The sequence below is a fragment of the Cyclopterus lumpus genome, chromosome 8 (assembly GCF_009769545.1).
Source record: "Cyclopterus lumpus isolate fCycLum1 chromosome 8, fCycLum1.pri, whole genome shotgun sequence".
In the NCBI taxonomy this organism is placed as follows: Eukaryota; Metazoa; Chordata; class Actinopteri; order Perciformes; family Cyclopteridae; genus Cyclopterus; species Cyclopterus lumpus.
The window spans coordinates 10,505,039-10,528,455 of NC_046973.1; the positions used below are offsets into that span (position 1 = coordinate 10,505,039).

At 40.2% G+C, this 23,417-nt stretch overlaps 1 protein-coding gene across 4 annotated transcripts in view; it reads left to right on the top strand.

Moving 5' to 3' along the window:
- LOC117735094 (potassium voltage-gated channel subfamily C member 1-like) overlaps positions 1-23,365 on the top strand; it is a 71,224-nt gene extending 47,859 nt beyond the window's left edge. For 2 of the 4 annotated variants that reach the window (XM_034539531.1, XM_034539533.1), the window contains one exon: positions 23,092-23,365. In XM_034539531.1, coding sequence (XP_034395422.1) covers positions 23,092-23,097 — 6 coding nt within the window. In that variant the 3' untranslated portion in view covers positions 23,098-23,365. Of the gene's footprint in view, positions 1-12,600; positions 12,762-15,591; positions 19,909-23,091 lie in introns of those variants that run through there. The other 2 variants (XM_034539532.1, XM_034539534.1) reach the window with 2 other exon arrangements.
- The last annotated feature ends 52 nt before the right edge of the window (positions 23,366-23,417 follow it).

Below are 23,417 nucleotides of genomic sequence, written 5' to 3' on the forward strand. Positions count from 1 at the left end.
AGGTAAGGGGGGGGGGGTGTTACATTTCCTCCTCCTTCCCCTCCACCCGAAAGCACTTTGGCTCCAGAGTCGGCCTGGTTCCAATGTGGTCTCATTCCCAGACTGCGTTTGGGGAGTGGGTGCCAGGTCTTTCCATACTTTTCTGTGTGGAAAAAACTTGATACAACTGCCCATACTGTCGAGTGGTTCTTCACACTCAACAAAGTTAAAGTTAGGACTTATTGTAAAATTGAGATCAATCAAAAATATAGTATAATTGGAAATCAAAACCAAAATGTAAAATATTAGTTTTTCACAAAGAAATATATATAACCCAAGTATAAAAAAACACAGGAAATAATTGGGGAGCCATTGGACGATCTTTGGGATGGGTGCCAGAGTGACCGGTGTGCACCGGTTGGCCTCGTTGCCCGGCCAGTGAGAGCTGGTTGCTGATTGGTTGGTTGGTTGGTTTTCCTCCGTCTTCTTCTCTGGAGCTGAGCTCAGTTCAGTTTTTCACAGCTCAGCCGGCAGAGAGCACCCTTCAGGATTGTCAGGAGACTTTTGGTTCCAAACCATCGTGTCAGGGTTTCGGGGCTGATTGGACCTTTTCAGGGAACATAAAATGGTCTACAAAATAAAAGACTTTAGAACGTTTTTTCATAAAAAACAAACACACATGTTTTGTGTGTGCTGTGTTCGACTCTCCGCCAGGCTGGGCTGGAACACTGACTGCTGTAGGGCTTCGAAGGTCTACGTTAGCCAACGAGACAGCTAATGTTTGCTAACCCCCCAAAACACAAGAGATCTAGCAGGCTGTTTTAGAGTAAAGCAGATAGATGGACAGGGAGACTGACAGACAGACACAACTCGTATCCCACAACACACACACACACACACACACACACACACACACACATACACACACACAATCTGGTAAGTATTGGCACAACTTTGAAGGGCTGTGGTGATGAGCATCGCGGTGGCACTTTGCTCTGCTGTGATGGCCTCTTAGCTTTCTCGCTCTACGCTCTAAAAGTCTCAAAGGCTCTAGGAAAAACATTTAGCTGACTACCTCAGGAAAACCAAAAAAAGAAAATCGTTATTGAAGTTATCTTCGTAGCGTTACAACTGGTTTAAGATAAATCTTATCCGATTGAAATCAGACGGATAAAACTGAAAGCAAAATGTAACAAAAAATCCATATCCAAATCACTTAAACACCCACCTTTGCTACGCCACTGCCAGAGGGATTCCTGTGGATGTTGCTCGGTCATGGTTCGATTTGATGAAATCTATCTATCTATCTATCTTAGTGTTGGAAATGTGCAGATGTGTTTTGAATTCTTTTTTCACCTCATTGATATCGTTGATAGTTATTTTATGTTGTATTGGATCTTTTATGTTTCTCCATCATGTTTATTGTATCAGTCCGTCTTACTTTCCCATGCTTTGATCTTTACCCCACCATTCCTCCACACTCTCTCCTCTCTCTCTCTCTTTCTCTCTCTTTTTCTTGCTGTTGCTACGGAAACAGTGGACAGGGGAATTCTGGGACATGGTGCAGCAAAGCATTTTGGGTCAGGGCTTAGTGTTTGATTGAATTATTGATTAATATTGATACAGTTGCCTTCATTTTACTAACCGCGACCGAGGCCAAGGTAAACTGAGACAAGTTGAGCCTTTTGTGAGGTAAAGGGTGTAGTGTCATCCAGAAAAGCAGGTAGAAGGAGATCTATATGATGTTAGCCTTGAGAGGTGCAGTTCCTGGGAGTTTGTTCCAGAAGTAACTGACCGCTGATTCGCCATTTTGAAACAGACGACCTGAGATGTCTGAACAAACAATTCAGTGCTTTATAAATCAACGCTTGCGTTTGGAAATCCATTCTTTGACAAACAGGAAGCCAATGTGAAGAGCTAACTGTGGCCTTAGTGCCCAATAAAACATATTTAAATATGGTCTATATTTTTTATAGTAACACAGAAAAAGAGACCTACAAGATAACCTTTTGTGGTTGTTTTTATTTACCTAAGGCAGATCCCAATATTTTTTCTCCAGGCGGTCACATGCTCTCCCTCCTCATTGGAAACAACTTAAAAAAAAGCTGTATGCAAAAACGCTGTATGCCTGAAGGGTATTAATTGGAATATGTAAATGTAAAGTGGTGTGGATCCGTGATCCGTACTGATCCCTCCTCAAATTTATCGCATGAGCCTCGGATTAACGACACAGTTCCCCGTTAACTGTCACAGTGTAAATTAAGTTTTACTGACAATCTTTATCCTCCAATATTCAGTAAAATATGAGATCAGGACATTGTTTATGTTTTTCTAGTCTCTGATCTCTGAACATGTTACATTGTCAACAACCAATCAGTGTTTAAATCGACAGCAGAGCTCGTAACATTATGATGCATTCAGGCTCTGTTTAGTGAACATTAGTATTGGGCTTAAGGTTGTGATGTGAACACGTAAGCTAGTACAATGTAGTGTTGGGGATAAACTTGAATAAATCCAGTTGTTTTAAGGAGATGTTTTTTGAATAGATATTAGAGATAAATTATGAGCCGTACTATATATTTGCTCCTTTTTTTGTTTTGTGCTGATCTGATCCGTGGGTTTTATGATCTGCTCAGCCACTTTAAAATGCATCTGCTGGTATTCTGATTATTAACTTTTTGTGTAGTCCAAACGAACCGTTCGTTGTACACATTATACTTCTGATAGAACCCCAAACCTTAAAGTTTGTCTGGCAGTACGCTGTGGCCATTCAAAAGAAAAATAAAAAAATAAAAAGGCTTGAACGGATCCCTTTTAGTCACTTTACTGTCCGGCTGGAACCAAGAAAAGAATCCCATCACCAACTCTGTCTTTCCTGTGACTCTGCAACTTGTTAAGGTTGCAGAGTCACAGTCTCTGTCTGAAAATAGGATAAATGTGTGGAGAGCAGGGCGCCCTGCCAGCTAGAATGCAAGGAGGAGAACGCTGCCTGCACTCTTAAAAAAAGAGAAAAACCTGCAGAGAGGCAGCTCTGGAACCAACGTTGGTGCAGTGCTGCTAGCGCCTCGCAAAGGCCAAGACTGCACACGGCACCCTCATCCCGACTGCATTACTTTGAAGGCAGCAGACACACACATTATGATACTGTACACGTCTATCCCCCCCCCCATCATTGGCAAACCTAATCAGTGAGTGGGTGGAGGTCGAATAGAAGAATGAAATGTCACATTAATCCCTCCGTTGCTTTGTATTTCATGCTCTCTCTCCGACTGCCGGCCCTGTTTTTTTCTTTTTCTCTTTCTGGCTCTTCTCTACTCATCTTCCTCTACCTCAGTAGAAAGAAGTATTGGTCCTCATTGTTGACAAACAGATATTGTTGGCCGGAACTGACTCTTACTTAGAGGCACAATGTTGTAAGGAGATATGCTGCGCCATAACAGAGTGGACTCCCCTCTCCCTCGTTCACAACCCCTCTCTCTTGAGATCTACTGCCAACATGCGATTTTATATACCACCTTAAATATAATCTCTTTCTGTGCAATCTCATTAACACGCGGCCTGTATTACTTTCACTTTCCTTTCCACGGACCGGTGATCGATGGATTTCGGGCTAGTATTTAATCACTACTGGTGGTCAGAATCCCCCGAGGCCTCTTGGATTGCACTCACATTATTTTATTTCCTGAGCGCAGTGGAGCCACAGTGGTGTCCGGGGAGAATCATGTTGACCCAGTAGTGTGGACTCATCGATTACATTGATTATGATTGTAGAGCGGCAATTGTGAATTTAAAGTAAGAATTTTGAAGTAAGAATCTGCATTTTGAGGTTACCGGAGAATTGTCCTCAGGAATATTGTGATGGTCTGCATTCGTGTTGGATACATTGCTTAATTTGACACACAGCGTCAATCTAGGATGTTTTTGCAGAAATCCTCACACGTAAGAAGGAGCATTTTTGATTGTGGCTGTGCAACTTGAGTTAACACGTAGATGAAAGAGAATAGAAAAACACCAGCAAGTTAAGGAGCACCTTCGTCACTTTGATAAAGCACACTCGCTGGATACAAACACAAGCAAGTACTGAATCATGGTTATGAATGTAAATTAAAATAGGCAAACTATGACTTATGGACTCACACAGGCCACGAACTGTGGTCTCCTAGGTGATAGTCCTGTGTTCGTTTGTGCTTCATTAGACTTTATATAGGACACTTTTTTAAATAGTTTAATACTTACATTGTGCTTTTATAATCTCTTCATTTTCTGTCCTTCCCCCACATTTCAGCAGTCATAACTTTGCCTTGTTTTTTAATTCTGTGAAATATTATCCTGACACTCACTTAAGTTCTTTGTTTGTGTAAACAAGACCGTCATTTTTAGATCATCCATATTAAGTTCTACTACCGGTTAATAATGATCTGCATATGCATCTCTCTTTATATGATATAGCATATGTATACTTTCTTTTCTTTCCAAAGTTCTTCTCCTGTGTGTTTGTCCTTGCTGTCCTCTTTCTTACATCAGTTATGAATGAGCTATGTAACATACATACACGTTATATGTATGTATGTACTTTCTAACCCTGAGGTTCAATGCATTGGTAATGTCATATTGCATTTTTATATCTCTGTATTTGATGCAAATATTATTTGCAATCTAAAATCCACATGTGGTTTTGTATGACGAAATAAAAATTCAGGTTCATATTTGTGTGTGAACATATTGTTTGTAATAATAAGTTTTTAAAAAAAGAAAAAAACGTCTGTTCTTATTTCCAAATAGCTGAAATTAATGAGCAACTGAAACACATGTTGCTATATGATTTTGCATGCGGATTGTTTTCGGGATAATATTTGCCCTAGTTCACTTCTGTGTACCATTCCTCACTCCCCCTTCCCACTCTTCCCTTTCCCACCTTCCTCCCTGGCCTTATCGCACTCCTCTTTCCAACACTACCCTTACATCACTCTCTCCGTTTCCACATGCTCCCATTTTCTATCATAGGCACAATTCTGCATAGGATCAATAACTGGCATTTTTGGAAGTAAAATGATTGTTTACACTGCTGGTAAACGTGGCAGTTAGAGGAACCGACAAATTAAGACTTTATTTGGTGTGTTCTGTTGTTTCTTTCAGTGGATCTCCCTATAGTCTGAATAAGTATCACATTTAAAAAGATTGCTGATATTCTAAATATTCTCTTATTGTCAACAAATCACAATGAACTGGCCCTATTAACAAGTAGTTCCTCTGTGCAATAGAGCTATACTGGCTACTTACAACATAACTACTGTAAGAAACAACAATGATAGCAAAAGGGTAACTTTTTTATTCTCAAAACTTTTTTTGTTATGTAATTCAATTTTTTTTTCCGAAAGTTACATTTAATTAGCACATTGTGTCAAATTTTAAAAGCACAAATAAAAAAAAGAGGCATAACACTAACATATGAAGTCATTACTCAAAGTACATTCCTGGACCCCAGTTGTTCGGATGAGGGTTAATGAAAACACGTCAATGAGCCAGACTTGGTGATGTGGTCCTTCATTACCACGCACACACACTAAGTCACACCTACACTATCCTGTCCCACTAGTGTGGCCAGCTGTTTCAGGGAATGACTATGTGAAACTGTACTTAGGAACTGCAGGGTCCCGTGCTAAATGATATCCGTACATCAGTATGTCGTGATAGCACTGTGTCACCTAATCACCTGTTATTGTACATTTGGCACACCCTATACTGTACAATTGTAATACAATAAACCAAACAACAGTGATTAGGCATTTTGATCAAATACTTCCTTCATAACTAACTACTGATTAAATAGGTTAATATAGCAATTCCTTTTTTAAAATTTATTTAATTGCATTTAATTACAAAGCCCAATATAAAAAATCACACCCTCGGTCCTTGGACCCTCAGAGTTTCAAACATGTGCTCATCCCATCTATACCTTCTCTCTCACTCCTCTTCCTCTTTTTCCCCATCATCCCTCCCCCCCTCCCCCCTTGTGTCTCCCTATCCCATTCTAACACTGGTGTATCCATCCCATCCTCAGGCTATCCTCCTCAGTCCCTCCCCCTGCGTTGTGTTACTAAAGTCTGACTGAGTGGAGGTACGTACAACGAGCCAACCAATCGCAGCACAGCTTACAGCTGCACCGCCGTTACGTTAAGCGCTCGCTTAGCTTCTTGCTTTAGGAATCAAAGTTGGACTTTGTAAGATACAAAACTGTTCAGAAATAATCTCATTGGTTGATTTAGTCAAGCTTTAAATTGAATAGCTGTAGGAGTTAGAATTTAGAAGATGAGTAAAACATCTAGCAGTATCAATTGCACTAGGTATGTATATTAACTATTGCCATTTCCCACTGGCTCTCATATCTAATTTCCTTGTATTTAATCCAGTCATCAGGTCTTAAAGGGCCACACAGTAAAATCACAGCCTGTGAAAACAGTTGTACAACATCCTCTTGGATTAAAAGAATGGCGGAAGTGCTCTGGTAAACAATGCAATTTGTTGCAGCTTGACCAACAGCTTGGTCAATTTGCCCTTCAACTCAACCAGTGAGGATATTTCTGCTTCCTTAATCTTCAAAACCAGATGTTATAGTCCACGTACTTTTCTGAATACGTCAGATTATACATGTGTATTGATATCATACTGAAATTCATATTTGGTACTCTTATCCTTAGGGTTGGGAAGTAACAGAACACATACTACTGCTAACACTGGTATTCCTATAGTGCAGTAAATTACTTAAAAAATGAAAGCAGACTAATTAATGGATGCACAAGACGACAACACAAGACGCAGCAGCTTCAAAGGCCTCGTGCGCGGTGGATCATCGCTGAGGCTTCCTCATGCTGCATCTGCTGCAGTCAGACACTCATTATAGATGCTAAGCACTTTTCAACTCCGCCTCGTATACAGTGAGAGCCACAGTGGAAGCAGTCCCTGCATCCGAACCTGCACTGAGATGCCTAAATGCTGATCAGTTGCGCGTTTTGCCTTCGTTTCTCGATCAGATGTTGATCAGGTAGTTCTGTGTTCTATAATCAGAATCATATTCACAAGATCGCTGACGATAGCTATCCCTAACCAGGGATTACAGGTCTGTTCCAATTGCTGCGGCTGTGTTAGAAACTGTAGGTTATTGGTAATCGGGCACCGCTGCTGTTCTGCCAGTGTTGGTGTACGTGTCCCAATCAGCAAAGAGCCGCAGTGCTGTTGATTTATTCCTGTGGTTACAGGACTTGACGTTGCAAACGTGGCTATTTAAACAGAGCAGAGTGTGTGCTGCTACACAGTGAACATGTAATAACACACATATGAAGCTGTAGTAGAACCAAAAGCTTTGGCCAATCCTTTCAGAAGGGTATTCTAGAACCCATATAGTGCTGTACCGTACTAATGTGTATACCGAGACCATGACTGGACTCTGCAACCGTAAATCGGCTCGGGCCTACTGCCAAAATGCTCTAGAGTGGATTTTCAGAACTATTTTGCGTCCTAAAATTTAACTGAACGAGGGGCAACGACACAGTTGAAAGTTCCCTTGAAAATGTTGGCAGCCGACTGCCCTTCAAAATGATGAACATCTAGGCCTGCCACTAATTAATCAAGCCCATCTCCCATTCTAACTCAACCCAGCAGTTTATTTTCTCTGAAGCAAGGTATTAAAGGTGGTTAGTTATTCTGTAAGTCGGCGGCAAACGCTTTATGGGTGCAGTGCAGAGATTTGAATTTACACTTCCAACTTTAATCTTCCCTGTACTAGAGCCATTTAGGGACCTTCCTTTCCTGCTTTATTGTTTTCATTCACTGACTCATTGAAAATAAACAATAAAACCAAGCTGTGCTTTAAAAATAAACAGGTGTAGCCACATATTTCTAAACAACAAAAGTATTGTTGATTTCAAAATAATAAACCTCCCAGACAGAAGATATGCAATAAGGGATACTCCACCATCCATAACCTTTATTTTTTCAACCATGAACACTTTGGGGTCATGGTCTTGGCCAGAATGTGACCACGGGCCACAGCAAGGCCCGGATCAAGTAAAACATGTACCCACTAAAGAGCTTGCAGTTTATAAAAGGTACATGTGGCAGTAAGTGACTTATCGAGAACCAGGATTACCCCAAGAGTACACAAGAAACATTTTCACAGGGTATTAAAGTACATGACGTCCATCCCATCTAATAGGTTAAAAACAATTTCAAAAAAGTATATATCAAATATACTTGGTGATAAGGATGTGTAATTCAAAATAGTAACAAAACAAAACCAAGCAACACAAAACCATGCAAATCAAAACTCACTGCACAAACCCCCCATCCAGCAAGCTCGTCGGGGAACTGGGAATCTCTGGAGCTGGACTCTAGAGTCAAAGACAAAATGGTTAAAACAACGGCAAATATGCCTCAACATAGAAACTAAAGTCCACACCTACCGAGCCTAGGGTTCAGAGAGAGAGAAAGAGGGTGTGGTTTATAAATGGTGACCCAAACAAATTGGGAACCAGGAAGTAGTAGGGGCAAAGGCCTTTCATAGCGCACAGCCCAAAGGATATTAAAAGACAATACCCACCCCATCAACAGCCTGTTCACTCAGAAGTATCTGCTGTCGTACCACCGGACTACAAAGTAGCTTCTTGCCTCAGGTGGTGAGACTGCTCAACTCATCCTTCTTTTTGCCAACATAAAAAAATGGTTTGTTTTGTTTGTAGATGCTGCTACTTATATAATTGAGAACAGAGTAAGCCTATTAGGTTTTCTCTTGTGAAGACCTTTGTCAATGATCGGTCCATGATTTTCGAAATATATTTTTGTGGTTGTAAATGGATCTTTAAACCCCAGTCCCATTTCCCCATTGTGGCAATCCACCGATGGAGGGGAAATTACAGAAAATCAGACAGCCAAGAAGAGATACGCAAGCAGCAGAGAGACGTTTCTACGTGCCTACCTACCCTGCTGATTTTAGAGAATTGTTCATGAATTCAAAAATATATTTAGCTGATAGTGCTACGTTCTCATGTGAGTGCCGTTTTAATAAACATATTCCTTGATTTTGAAACAGCACTCTTATGTTGTTCTTATTTAGCCTTTTCTGAGGCTATCACCAAGGTGCTACTCGAATGGTCCCGCAAATGTGGATAGTGCATACAGTTAACATTATTATTATTAGGCTGATATTTATACCAAATTAGGCTGTATATTTGGGATTAACCAAGCAATTATTTGTAAAATCAGACGTTCAACAACCCCATATTGTCCGAATGAGAAGATCCTTTGTTTTACAACCACATTTCCTCACCACTGCGACAATTCAACAGTCGAATCAAGCCCCTCAATCGAATCGTTGAATAACCAGCGATTTTGAATTATCACTCAAATGAACCTTGAACCTTGAATCCATTTGAATTGACACTCAAGCTAACCACAGACAATGTCTCCTTGAACTGACACCTTCATACAACCTCTTTCAGGCCTACAGGAGGTGCCATAGATGATAGACTTTGGGGTACTACATCATCAACAAAAAGCAAAACAGCAGACTAACCTCTAAACCAATCCAATTCCAGAAAGGCTGAGTTTGTCCTTGCATTCTGGTCTCAGATGAGGGCCTTACTTCCTCTTTATGCAACATCCAACTTTAGTTTCTGCAGAACGGAAAATGATCCCACCCTAACCTCAAATCCTTCCATAGAGATGTTGAGTAATTAAAAACTCTGCTGTATCGCTTGTTAGTGGGTTTATGTCGGCATCGTTTCTTAGTTGTTTGTTGTTGCAGCCATTGTCATGAGGGTGCAAGGTAAGGATGCCCTTTAGTACTTCAGCTCTTTTCATGACTTGTCCGAGGACAACATGAGCGTTTGCAAGTGGGTGCTAAAGCAAGAAATGACAACAAGCCAGCTCTAACATCACCACACTAAATGTCAGCTGTTTGTTTGAATGGGTAAATTGATAAAGCCGCAATTTGTGGCAATATTCAATAAGAGAAGGTCCATCATGGCAGTGGTGGACAATAGCCTCAATAGACCATAAAATGGTGTACGCTTGGAAATGTATATCTGGGAAATTTAAGTAGGCGCTCTTCTCTGAGATTATTCTACACAATCATTCCATTATAAATCAATCAGAAAATCAAAAATATCTCAATGCTGGCGTAGTGGCGGAGCAAGATCGTTCCTTTATTCTGTGTGCGTACCTTTTATCAGAACGGAATAACAACACAACATTCTCGGGGGTAATGTCAGCTGTAATGACCAAATCTTTTATTATCTTTTACTGAAGCTTACTTACTGAAGCTACTTATGTATACATAAACGGGCTCAACAATTCACATAAATAATTATGCACATTATGCATTATATATGTAATTATGTATAAATAAGTAGCTTTGTATATTCCCAAAGAAGAAACTTTGTTATTTTATTTAATACAACCGTTTGGCACAACCTCTGCGGCCCACCAGACACAACTCTAAGGTTCTCCAGTGCTCTAAATGATCTCTGTGTTAATGTTTAAACAGTAAAGATTCTTCTAAATAAATTGATTCATTTTCCATTCTTCTGAAGGAGCCTATACTCTCTGCATTTTTTTTATTGGTATTTCTCTGATTACAACATACCTGCCATATTGGCTGGATAGAGAATCATTCAAGATGAGGAAAGTACTTTTTACTTTCTTAAGCATTTTTGCTGCTGTTTCAGAGTTTACAACTTAGAAGTTAAATCAAATGTAACAAATAAATACATTGATTTAAATGACCTGAATTGTTATTTATTATTAAAATAATAAATCGTACACCAGCAATTGTTTTAAATATCAGGAAAATTAACAGGAATTACAATTCAAGTGTCAAAAAACTAAAAAAACTGAAACAGGAATTAAGATTCCAGAATATAATGTACATAGTATATTAAATTTAATAGATTATCATTGGCTTCGATACCCAGGTCAGGCGTTTAAGCATGCATTATGGGAAATGCAGTGTTTCCGCAGCGCAACCCATACTAGAAGTCAGAATCCTTTGGTCTCCACTGCTTCAGTTTTGAATATTACTTTTGTTTAATTATTCTCATATGAGTCTCTCAACTTAACGGAAGTTCTATACTCAAGCTCGAATGCTCTTTTAACGAAGCTTGAATGCTCGAATGCTCTTTTAACGGAACAGTAACAACGTGTTTGTTATTGATATTAAATAATGTAAAAGAAAAGAAAAAAAGATATCCACCAACATTTTTACTTTCAATTATCTACATCATATAAAACACCTAGTATCTATCAGCTTGTATTACAATTTGAATGTGTACTTAGCAGTTCTTCAAAAGTTAAGGAACACATTTTTGAACTAGGAAAGGTATACATTGCATATGTAAAGTTTCACCACATTCTAAAGAAAGAAGATCCAGCCAGCATGTTGAAACGTCACCTAACTCTGCAGCTTTCTGCTACGTCAACCTGACCGTCAAAAAGCCCATCAGCCTTGCAAACGTTAGCATGACAATGCGCTAAACAAAGATAGCGAACTTGGTAGGCTATATCTGCCTGCTAAGCATGCTGATGCTAGCATTTAGCTCAAAGCACCGCTGTGGCCTAATACAGCCTCACATTGCTGCTAGCATGTTGAGTTTGATCACCTAAATGAAGAGAAACACATACCTGACCCTGACTTTGGAGAAGGGATTCTTTCTTCGGTCAGTAAGTCTGTCTGTCTGTCTTTCTGTCTAACGTGACTGTTTCCCTGTTAACAGCAGCCTGTTGTTTTTGCCGGTAGACTGGCTAAAACACCTGGACTCTGAGATCAAAATGTCCCCAGTGAAGTGAAGAGATTGGAGTGTTAACTTGGAGTGATTGTGTGTACTGCTAACTGTGCTCAGCTCCAGATGATGTACCCGAGTTGCTCTGAGTTTCCCGAAGAGTTTAATTTTCCTTAACAAAGTGTACCACCATCGATGTGCTTTTGGGAATCCCAGAGCTGGTAGTCCAGTGGATGTACACGTATTAAAATCTGATGGGATGTATTCAGATCAGAGGGGTCTGTGTCCGTCCACTGGACTATTGCATCCTCCCTCCCCTAGACAGTTTGTGTCGGTCCCGCAGAGCACCACATCTTGGTGTCTGAGGGATATTGTGGCAACTGATAGCTGATTTTCGTAACCAATATTCCTGTTTTGTCCTGTCTCTGTCCTGTCTTTCCATCTGTTTGTCCCTCCGTCCATCCGTCTATCTATCTGTCTATTTCTAACTTCCTCCTTTGGTCCAAACTATTTTACTTGGTTTGGGCTGGTTTTGTTTGGAGTTATTTATCTCTCTTCTATTTTTTTCCCCTCCCGACTTTGTTTCCTTTACAAATGCTTGTAACTGTAACAAATGTTTTCTATTTGCTATTTATGATGTGCGATGCTGTCATAACACAAATGAACATATCATAACGTTACTTTCTGTCATAAAAAATGCATCTCCATGCACATTCCAATTTCTATTTGATTTTTTACCATATCATGAAACCATTCATGCTGACTGTTTTATTTGCTACTCTGAATGACCCTTCATAACTCCACTCTGACCTTTGCCCTCTTACCTCGGCCTTGTCATCTTCACGTATAGCCACGGGTTATGAGAAGTCACGCAGCCTCAATAATATCTCTGGGATGACGGGCGCCCCGCTGCGCCTCACCCCCATCACTAACTCCACCTTCGAGCCCTTCGAGCCCTTCGAGCCGCCTGGCCTCAGGCGGTGCCGCTCCCCCATTCCCTCCATCTTGTAGCATAGCCAACATAGAGACACAAACAGCAAAACGTCAACAACAACAGCAACAATACAATATCGCATGTTTTTTTTCTTTCTTTTTTTCCTGGGGAACATGCAAGGAAAGCATCAACATGGTGTCTCGTTGACATTTAAATTCATCCCAGCTGCTCTTTCATTACCATTACTCACATTTCCCTCTTGATAGAACCAACAATGAACTACCACTTCTCTTCTAGGCTCCAGAAAGTCCTATTTTAAAACCACAGCAGATCTAAACCTTGCCGAGGAAGCTGAGACAGACGCTTAAGCAAGTGTATTTAAAAATACACCTAACACACCCTGACACACCTTCCTACTAACAGGGATAAAGTCTAGCTTAATTTAGAGGGATATGATAGTTGAGTTAGTTTGCCTCTCACTTTACCTGTGCTACTTCTTGCCTCTCGACACTGCAATTGCACTTCAATGCTTTAAGACTTTAAGAGTACCTATGAATAAGGACTTTTTCGAGTCTTAACCCTCAGAATGCACACACACACAACACTAACATATTGCTGCAGCATGCATGGTTTTACTCATCAGAATCTTCAGAATAAGAACATATGGTATACCTTCAAGTAGTAAAAAAACATTTTGTATACTTAAAGTCAAATTCATATATATATATATATATATATATATATATATATATACATATATATATATAATAAAAACAAAGAAAATACCCCAAACTGTAGCGCACCTTGTGAGAAATGCCTGTTGTGTTTCATTGAGACAGAACGACCTCTGTTCCACATACGTGCACACTTAGTTAGTTTGTTCTCCGTGTATCCCTTTAGTACAGGGAGAGAGGGCGGTCTATTAGATTATATACATCACCTCCATAACCAACTAAGGAATGCTGCAGCCTCCCCTCCTCTGGCCTCAGACTCTGCTTAGACCCTAAACACAACATTTAGAGGACTGCGGGAGGACTTGATGAAAAGTGATTTTTAATACCGTGGACAGCTGGGGAACAGGTGTCTCTGTCAGGGTTGGTTGCAGGTCATAGGACAGTGGTTGCCAACCTGGAACTCCTGAGGGGTTGCACAGAAAAACACAGCAATTGAGAGTTGATTTAAAAAAAGATAGAAAATTAGATAAAATGTGACATGACATGCTTTAAATCTTTGCGTTTTCATCTTGAATTACTTGATACTTGTTAAATGTATTGGCCTAACAGTAGAGAAATGTCAATATATAGATTTAGAAGCAGCCTACTTTATCCAGCAAGTGTTGATCTGTAGAGTGCAAATGTACCCGCATTGCCAACTATCCCCAAAAGGTTGGGAATCAGTTTTAATGGGGATTATGAGAATGCTAGGGGAGCAGGGCCTAGAAACATATTTTGTAAAATAAATAGACAAAAACAGCTATAGGAAAATAGAAAAAAACCTCTCTGTGAATGTAAACTTTGACTTTTACGCTAACAAAGCAGTAGGGTCTGATCTTGACCACACCATCACACTTTACTTGTGCTCCATACGCTCTCACAAAGGGATTTCAGCAAAAGGCTGAGCGGCAAAGTTGGAAGACAGGGATGAACCCTTCTCATTTCTTCTGCTGGTTCCTTCTCTTTACTTAGCTAAGGTTAAAGGAACAGTAACAAGATGGGGGATTTGGTTTCTTTCAGAGAGTGAGATGAAGATTGATACCAGCCTCAGAGTGTGAGTGTAAAGTAATGAGCTGGAGTCGGGAAGCCGTTAGCCTTGCTTAGCATAAAGACTGGTAGCAGATGGAAACACCTAGTCAGGATCTTTCCGAAATAAATAAGTGAAGCGGAATAATTAACAAAGACAAAGGCCAATTTGTGGTTTTAGGTGGTGTCAACACGCTACAACACGCAGGTGCAGTGACTGCGCACATTCTGTGACTTTGTCGTCACATTGAGGTTGCCAGGTTTGCTACCATAATACCTCCACCCAAATGCACACTTATTTGATTGGATGTCTTTAAGCCAATCACATTTTGCAGGTAAAGCCACACACCCTTTTTCATCAAGCATGGCCAAACAACAAGAAGGTTGTGTAGATACTCACCCTAGATTTGCAAAAACATGCGAAAACTCTTGCCACACTTTCTACCTGACCACAAATCCTAAGCTATATCTATAACAATGCATAATTTCAACCATTCATAGTCAACGCCAAACCTGAACCGTTAAAGGTCAATGCCTAACCTCAATCACTGGAGGTCAATGCCTAACCTCAACCATCTCACGAGAGTTTTGCAAATCGGGGGTTACCATCTAGCCATGACCCGACAGTGAAGGCACATTTTATTCAATCTTTTCGTTTTTTTATGTATTTTTGATCAGAGCCAGGCTTGCTGTTTCTCCCTGTTCCCAGTGGTTATGCTAAGTTAGGCTAACCGTGTCATGAATCCAGCACCGACAAGAGATCGACTTTCATCTTCTCCCAACATTATTGGAAGGAAAAGCAAATGAGCATATTTCCAGAATTGTTGAACTATTCCTTGAATATAGCAGGGGAGTTTACTTTATCTTCATCTGGAAAAGGTTTTGTAACATTGCAGCTTAGTCTGAGTGTGAGAAGCGTGGTTTTCCTCAAGTCTGAGTTCATCCCACAACCATCACCACCACCACCACCACCACCACCAACAGTGTTACTACTTGACTTGGGCTGACTCCAGTATGACTCAGCAGCCAGTAGCAATATTTTTAGTTTTTGGCTTTTCTTTCCCTGTTTTTGCCCCCTCCTGAACCCCTCCCCCCCCCCAACCCCTCTCCCCCATCCTCTTTTGTCCGTCCACCTCTTCTATGTTTTTCGGCTCCGGCTGCTCAGTAGGAGGCACTGTGAACGGCTACTGGAGCGACAGCCCGTGGTAGAGGAAGAGCGGACAACAATCGCCACAAGGGAAGAAGCGAGAGAACATGACAAGAGACAGCATACAAACATAGAAATATGCAATGTAGATAAATGAGACTGCGGCGGTTGGACCTTCGTGTTTCTGTTCACTTATGTTGTATCTACAGCACACATGCGTGTGCATGTGGATGTGTGTGTGTGCATGAGTGTGTGTGTGTGTGTCCCTTGATCTGCATCTACCTCTCTACTAAGATGCACAACTTGGAAACATACTTTTTGCTTCTGCAAGACATTTTTTTTTTTTATTAACAAGCTTTGTGTGAGCACATGATGATGTCATCTTTCTGTCAGTTAGTTGTTTTTTTCTCCAACATATCAGTGTTTTGTTTTTTGTTTTTTGTTTTAAACTGTAATTTTCTGATGTTGCAGAAATGTTTTGATTCTTTTGAAAAAACAACAATGTTTTAGACAATAATTGTGTCTGTTGGTTAAATGCTTAAATCCCTTGTACTCATCTGGCGCTCTCACCTTTCTGCTCCCCGGCCAGAAGGTAACAGACAGCTGTCAGTTGGATGGAAATCATTCCCTTTGATTTGCAATCGATTCCCATAAGACCATCATACACTCCTTTTTCCAGCATTGCATTCAAGCTGGGAGTAATGGGAGGTGAGAGCTCCAAATGAGAAGACTTTGTCTGAAGAGCATATTACTGGTAATTTAAGAATTAGTTCAACATTTTGGAGAAAGAACGCTATGTTGTAGCCAGGAAGCAATCGGCCTAGTTTAGATTTAAAGCTTGAAGCAGGGGGCAAATAGCCGGCCTGGCTCAGTCCAAGTGGATACAAAAATGCACATTATATCATTTCGAAAATAGCTTTTTTGGTGCTCACCAAAAAATAGTAACAGCATGCATATCTCCAATGTGTATTTTTTACAATTTACAACTTTTTATGCTCAGATAAATTAGAGAGAGCTTATTCATTATTATAAATGAGCTATAGACGTGGCGATATGCATTTTAGTTCCAGCCTAGCTGTTTCCCCCCTGCCTCCAGTTTTAATGCTAAGCTAACGTAATTGCCTCCTTAGCTCATCTCACTCTTAAAGGATGTGAATCCTTTTTTTTTCTCTTTTTTTTCCCAAAATGAGGAGCTATCGCTTTAACATCATGTGACCCTGATTTGGGGTCATACAGTGTTTTTTCTGTTTCCTGTTTATCCTTATGCTCAAGCCACGCTTCACTATCCAGTTGTTGCTAGTTGGAGAATCATTTTAAGCCCCAGTCCTGTTAGACACACACACACCACAAACAAACATAGATGTAAACACACACTCCAGTCTCTCTACTGAACCCGTCTATTGTTTCTGAGCATTTCATTCTCTCCTCATCCTCCTCTACCTTCTCAACGTCCACTTGTCACGAGTGAGTCTGCCGCCTCCCCAAAGGCCACTGCTGATTGGTCGCTTTTGTCACGGTGATTGTAAATATGTAAAGTTAGCGTTGTATATGAATCTGCATGGGTTACCATTGCAAGCAATAAGGATAATAATATGAATAATAATGCAAGAAGGTTTGATAGGGTTTTAGTCTCGAGCTTAATGAATGTGTATATATTGTTTAGACTACTAAGAGTGTGTATGGGTGTGTGTTAAGATGCATACATATGCACTAACAAAGCATGCAGGACAAAAAAATGTTCACCTCTTTGAATGCAAGAAGAGGGAGAACAGGCTGACATTATGCATGCCGAAATGCTATGACGCTATTGGTCAGAAGAGACCAAGTTAGGTACTGTAAAGGGGCCGGTGGGGGTGGGAAAGTTTATTTTTGCAGGACGGGGCGGGGTTACATTTCTAGTAGGTCTTGTATAGCTGCTTTCTTATCGAAACTTGAGAGACTTATGATAAGAGAAACATATTAACAATCGTAGCTTATGATACTTTTTTTTATTTATTTTTGCTTCTCTTTTCAGAGAACTGTTCTGAAAGCCCCGAGCTTATCAGATATATGCAAAAAGAAGCAGTTACTGTGAACTAACGCTAAGACATGAAAAAAAATCCAGCTTCTTCCATCATTGTCTTGACTCCTCTTCTGCAAGAGAGAGGAGAGAGAGACCTCCCCCAAGATACCTCCACACCAAAACTCCCCTCTCCGTTTGCCTCATTCTACCGCTTCCTCGTTATCCGTCTGTGACTTCATCCTGCCCACGTCATGTTTCATTTCCTTCCGTCCCGTCTTATTGTCGACTCTTGCATTTAAAGTGCAGTGGGTTCAAAAGAAGGATACCTCTGCAATGTGAGAATGCAATGATTCAACACAAGCACCCACCAAGGATGAGGATCAGGGCTGCGAGGGCTCCTTTGGGAACCCCCTTGAGTGAAGGGGGGCTTCTCTATTTAAGTGTAATTTAAATGGATTGAATACAGATTTATTTAAGAATACTCACCGTGTAAGCATAATACAGTATCGCACCGAATATAAGATGACCTTGATTATAAGACACCATTCTGAAGACACAAAACCCTTTCTGGCTTATTTTTCAGACTAGTCCTATAGCCTACACTGTTAATCCAAAGAGAAGATAATAATCACCCTTTTACAAACCTGAAATACTTCCACTAAAGCAGAATATAAATCATGCAGCTCGTCTACAATCAGCATTGCACCAGTTCCCATGACAAACAGCCAGTATGATTTCTCCATTGGATTTCAGATTATTGCAGAAAATGCAATCGGTGGAAATAAAAACGTTTAGTCACTTGTGAGCAAATGGGGTTTTTTAAGACACAAAAGCTTCAACACTAACCAGAGAGGTATTTACTGACGTAGAATAAAACGGTAGAATTTCTTATAATTTCCTCAACTAACACTAACCCACAGACCTCATTTCAGGAATCTACTCCAAAAAAGCTGTGTCTTTATAAAGAGGGAAGTTCAATGCTAACTCGTTTCCAGATGTTAGGACTCGTCCCTGCAGCACTCAATACCCTCCATTAAAAATTAAATACAATTGATGTTATGAATGCATACATGTCTAATCCCCAAACTCCCATTTTTTGAGACGTCTTGTTTAATATTCTGACCTATCCGGTATCAAATGCAACATCACGTCAAAAAACTAGACGACCTCATTGAATGGTAACATGACGTTGGGTTATGTAATTCCATAGGCGTAAACCAGGCAGATTGGTTTGACCGAACAGTCAAAGAAGTGAGGTCATTGAAAACCTTTTTCCTGACTTAACATTTCAGTTCATATTGGGCTCAAACCGCTATCTCTAAAAATATGATCACATTGGACAATTGCACACCGGTGCCAATGTTCAGTACCTGTGCAGAAAGCAGCGTGTCCCTTGTAGCAAGATGTTAAAGTTAGGGTGTCGGATGGGCGCCTCAAGACTTTCATGCAGGAGACCAAAGTTCTGTGACAGACATCATTTTTAACCACACCAACCAATCTCTACCCAGCCTTAGCCAAGTGCTGTACTTGCCAAAGCCTAACCGAGGTCGTTATTTGTCATACATTTTTTTCACAAGAGCCATAAACTATTTGCTAGATATTCTAGGAAGGGAAAACAATATTTCAAATGTAAATACAATTCTATGAAGCCCAGGGTTTTGCAGTATCAATGTTATTGTTGAGTCTGCTTTAGCGGTGCATATTACCAAACAAAGTTGCTCATTAATTTTCTATTTGTTTTGGCCCTAAAGATCTTTGAAGAAGTTGCATTGACTACAAATTGAGAAACCACACTGCAGAGGCACCCTTCAAAAATAAATGTCTTAAATTTCTTATGCTTCTGCCCCTCGTTGCCAAGGTCCCTCCCCTCCCCATCCATTCACAACTCAGGTATCTCTTTCTCAATCTCCCATGTTCCTGTCCACCCACAATTCCTCTAAGATGTACTGTATGTATGAAAAAAGGGAACAAAAAAAGTCAAGTTTTCCTCTCTCTTCTCTTCCTGTGAATTCCATGTGCTCTGTTTTGTGGTTCTTGCCCCCCTCCCTAAAAAAAAATGCTATTTTGCTTTCCTTGTCCAACTGTGCTTCCTGTCTTCTCCTTGTGTGGATTCTGCCCCGTCTCTCTGCCCTTTCCCGATAACCTTGTCCCTTTTTCTGAGACTTCATCCCCCCAACACGCCATCCATCCCCCCACCCCACCCCATCCGGAAGTCTCTCACAGCAAAAAACAAAATTGGAGTAAAATTGGACCACCTTCGCATCAAATTTAAAAAAGTTTGGAGAGACACTGGATTTCAACGAGGAGGAAGACAGGAATGGACATTTAGATGAATGAAGAAAAAAAAAAGACTCCATGTAGCTTGGGAGGAGAAAAAAAAAAAAGTGCTGTGAAACGATGTGTTCTGAGTGGATTGTCAGCCGAGCAGCGTCAGAGGGAGGAGATGGAGGAGGAAAAAGTTTGGGGAAGACATAAAAGTATGGTGATGAGGAGGAGGAGGAGGAAGAAAGAAAGAAAAGAAGCAAAAATCGTTTCTCCATGTAAGAATGTGTACCTCACCGTTGTTCCCGTGCAACGTTTTTGCTCTTTGTTGTCGTGTTTCCTCACCTGCGTGATTCAGTGTCGGTGTGACATTTTTGTTTTCTATGTGTTCCGTGTCGTGTTTCCTTCACTTTTTTTTCTTTTATTTTGTGTGTACCACACCTGGGTCAAACAGCCTTCGCAAACACCAGCTCGTTTTATCCCACACAGGTGCAGAGGGATTTTCATCCAGGGTAAACACAAACTGCACCGGAGTGAAATTAATTAGAAATGAGCCGACCTGAGGCAGCTAAACCCTGACGGGTTCTTCAAAGTGGGATGAAACTATATCAAAAGCAAAAAAAGAATAGAAAAACGTTATTTGGCCTAGGTCTGGTCTGTACATGTGCAGGACACACCAACTGAGATGTTCCACACTCAGCTCTTGGTCTGGATTTCATTCCCAGTCCTGGTTGGCGGCAGTCCTCTGGTTTGAACTTTGATATCTCTTCTTTCTTTTTTTTTTTAGCCAAGTCTGTGACCTCGATGTCCTTCAGACTAATCAGGCCTCTTAAATAGTGTCCAAAGATTAGTTATATCAGAGGACTGAGCAGCCTCCCGAGGACTTCTGCCGATTGTGTGTGTGTGTGTGTGTGTGTGTGTGTGAGAGTTACAGAGATGGCAAGAGAGCGTTAGTCTGTGTCACGTTCACGCTCTGTGTTCTTGGTGTTCTTGCATGTGGGCCGGGCTGGGCGAGCCTTGCAGTGGTGTCTTTTCTTTGCTTCGGTGGTGTGTTTGGCCCTTATCATTTCCTTGCCGTGGTGTGCAGTATCATGCTGCTGGTGTTACAAGTTTTTCATACTGAGCACCACTGGAAACTAGAGTTTAGGGTTAGGAACACAGGGTCTGCCATCGTAGAAGTCTTTCAATTTCTACATTCTTGCTACGACCTTGGAGGATTCTGTTTGGAAAGCAGAATTAAAGAACGATGGGTTTCTACAATGGCTAACACTGTCCATCATATTTACGTTGAAAGAACCTCTTTCCCAACAGCATCTTTTGGATTAAATCTGTTTGTGTGAAAGATAATGGTTTGCTGCAATTCAAAAGGGCAAACAACAGTGATTTCACTTACAGCACTGTGCTCTGTATTCAGTGTATTAAGACATACAAAATAATAGTTCATATCAACAAGAAAAAAAATGTAGCAGCTTTTCCTGTAGCTTTTGACCACATCTCACCGTCTTCGTCTGCAGATGTCATCATCTGTCATCATCCACTGTCAGTGATAAAAGAAGCACTCAAATTCAAAAGTAAATGTACAAGTTCTGTTGAGAAATTGTCCTTGACAGCCATATTAATAAATACATTATTTTACATTTGCGGTTCGTTATTAGTAATGCATCAAAGTTAGTTTTAGCTGGTTCCCGGTGGAGCTAGATAAGTAGTTTTATTTGGGGCTCAGGGCATATCTAAGGGATTAAATGCGATGAGAGATACATCATAGATCCTATACAGATTGTCATGATATTTTTGGGGACTTTTCTCTGATATTTGCTTATTATTCAAATAAACCATCTGAACAGTTTAAAGGGGAAATCTTTTTTTGGTGGAACTTCTACCAACTCATCTGAAATATGTGACGAGTAAACTACATAAAGATTGTTCTGTAATGGAACATAAAGCAAAACTAACAGATTGTGAATCACTGGCATAATCCTGACATGTGGTTGAAAGCTCCAGAAAAAGATACGACTGCGTAAAAGTGTACACCAACAAACAAGTGATCTTTCCCCTTCTTGATGCTTTTGGGAAACAGGCCTATATCTAATGTGGTTCCATACTGGACCTCTGAAAGATATCAAGTCATTTTTTAAGAAATGGAAATTAAAACAAATATTGGATGGTGGGTAAATATAATTGTCAGTTTTGCTCATTTTGTGTACTTAAATCTCGTGGCCAACACTGGTAGATCTATGTTGAGTTGCACCAGCTGTTCAGAAATCCATCACTAAGTTTGAAGGTCTTTCCTAAATTTGTAAATAACTAGTTTTCAAACTGTTGCCAACCATTAAAGTAAAACAATTGTATTAACTAGTAAAAACTTTAGTGAGCTTGGAAACATCTATAATAGAAACAGGAAGTCATCTTAGAATCACAAGCTAGCATAACATTAACAATGTTAGGGTTGTAAAAAATAGATATTTTATAAATGTAGGTATTTTATTTATTTATACTTGAATGATGTGTTTCAGAGTATTTGGCCAGTTTAGAGTGGGTGAGAAATATGTTGCTACAATAACTTAACCGACGCCATTCGCTCATTTATGTGCTCTTTAACTCCCCACTCTAAACAGGTCATATATTAGCTTAGCTCAGCATAAACGTTAGCTTTGTTATTTGGTCCAGATACTGTAGCTACACAACAAAAACACCCAACAAACATGTTTAGTAACAACTAATATCTAGGTAAGAACTAGTAAATGAGGATAACCCAGTTTGAATATAGTGATGTATAAAACTCCATTTAATAAAACACGTTAGATCTATGCTAGGTTGGAATTTACCAACAGCTGGTGCAACTGGCTCAGCAGATGCCATTCATTATCAATGATTACAAAATCAGGGACAACAATACTTTACCCACCAGGATCTTTCCAACACTATGTGTGAAATGGGCGTTGACCTTGAACTGCACCAGACCTGGATGTCACTAAGTAAGCCTACACTTAAAATCAAAACAATTGTTTTGAAATCATTACAAAATGCTTCATCTGAAATATCTAAACCCGTTCTCATCTACAACATGGTGTTTTGTAATGAACCATATTGTTTTGATGAGCTTTTTAAGAGCTGTACACTCGCACAAAAAAAACATCTTTAATTATTTAACCGGCTTTCAGCAAACGTTAGTCCATGGTCTGGTGTCTGAGGGTCAGGAGTCATGACTTATTTACTGCAAATGCTCAGTAAATTCTCTTTTCTTTCTTCCCTTTCAGTGCTGAGTTTCTAACCCCCCCTTTCCTCTACAAGAAGAGGAAAACCCATAAAAACGTTGAGAGTGCTGCTCCTCTATCTCCCCTGACGGGATTCACTGTAGAAACCAGGGAGGGAGATAGAGAGAAAGAGAAAGAAAGAAGACATCCTCATTGACGCACTCTGACCTGAACAGTCTCATCATCTGTGTGACACATTCATATGCAACCTCGCCGGTGATCCCAACACATTGGAAGGGGTCACAATCACATATAAGCTATTTTAAAAGATGGTAGCAAAAAAAGAAAAGACAAAAAAAAACAGTCCCGCCTCTTTTGAACAGATTTTA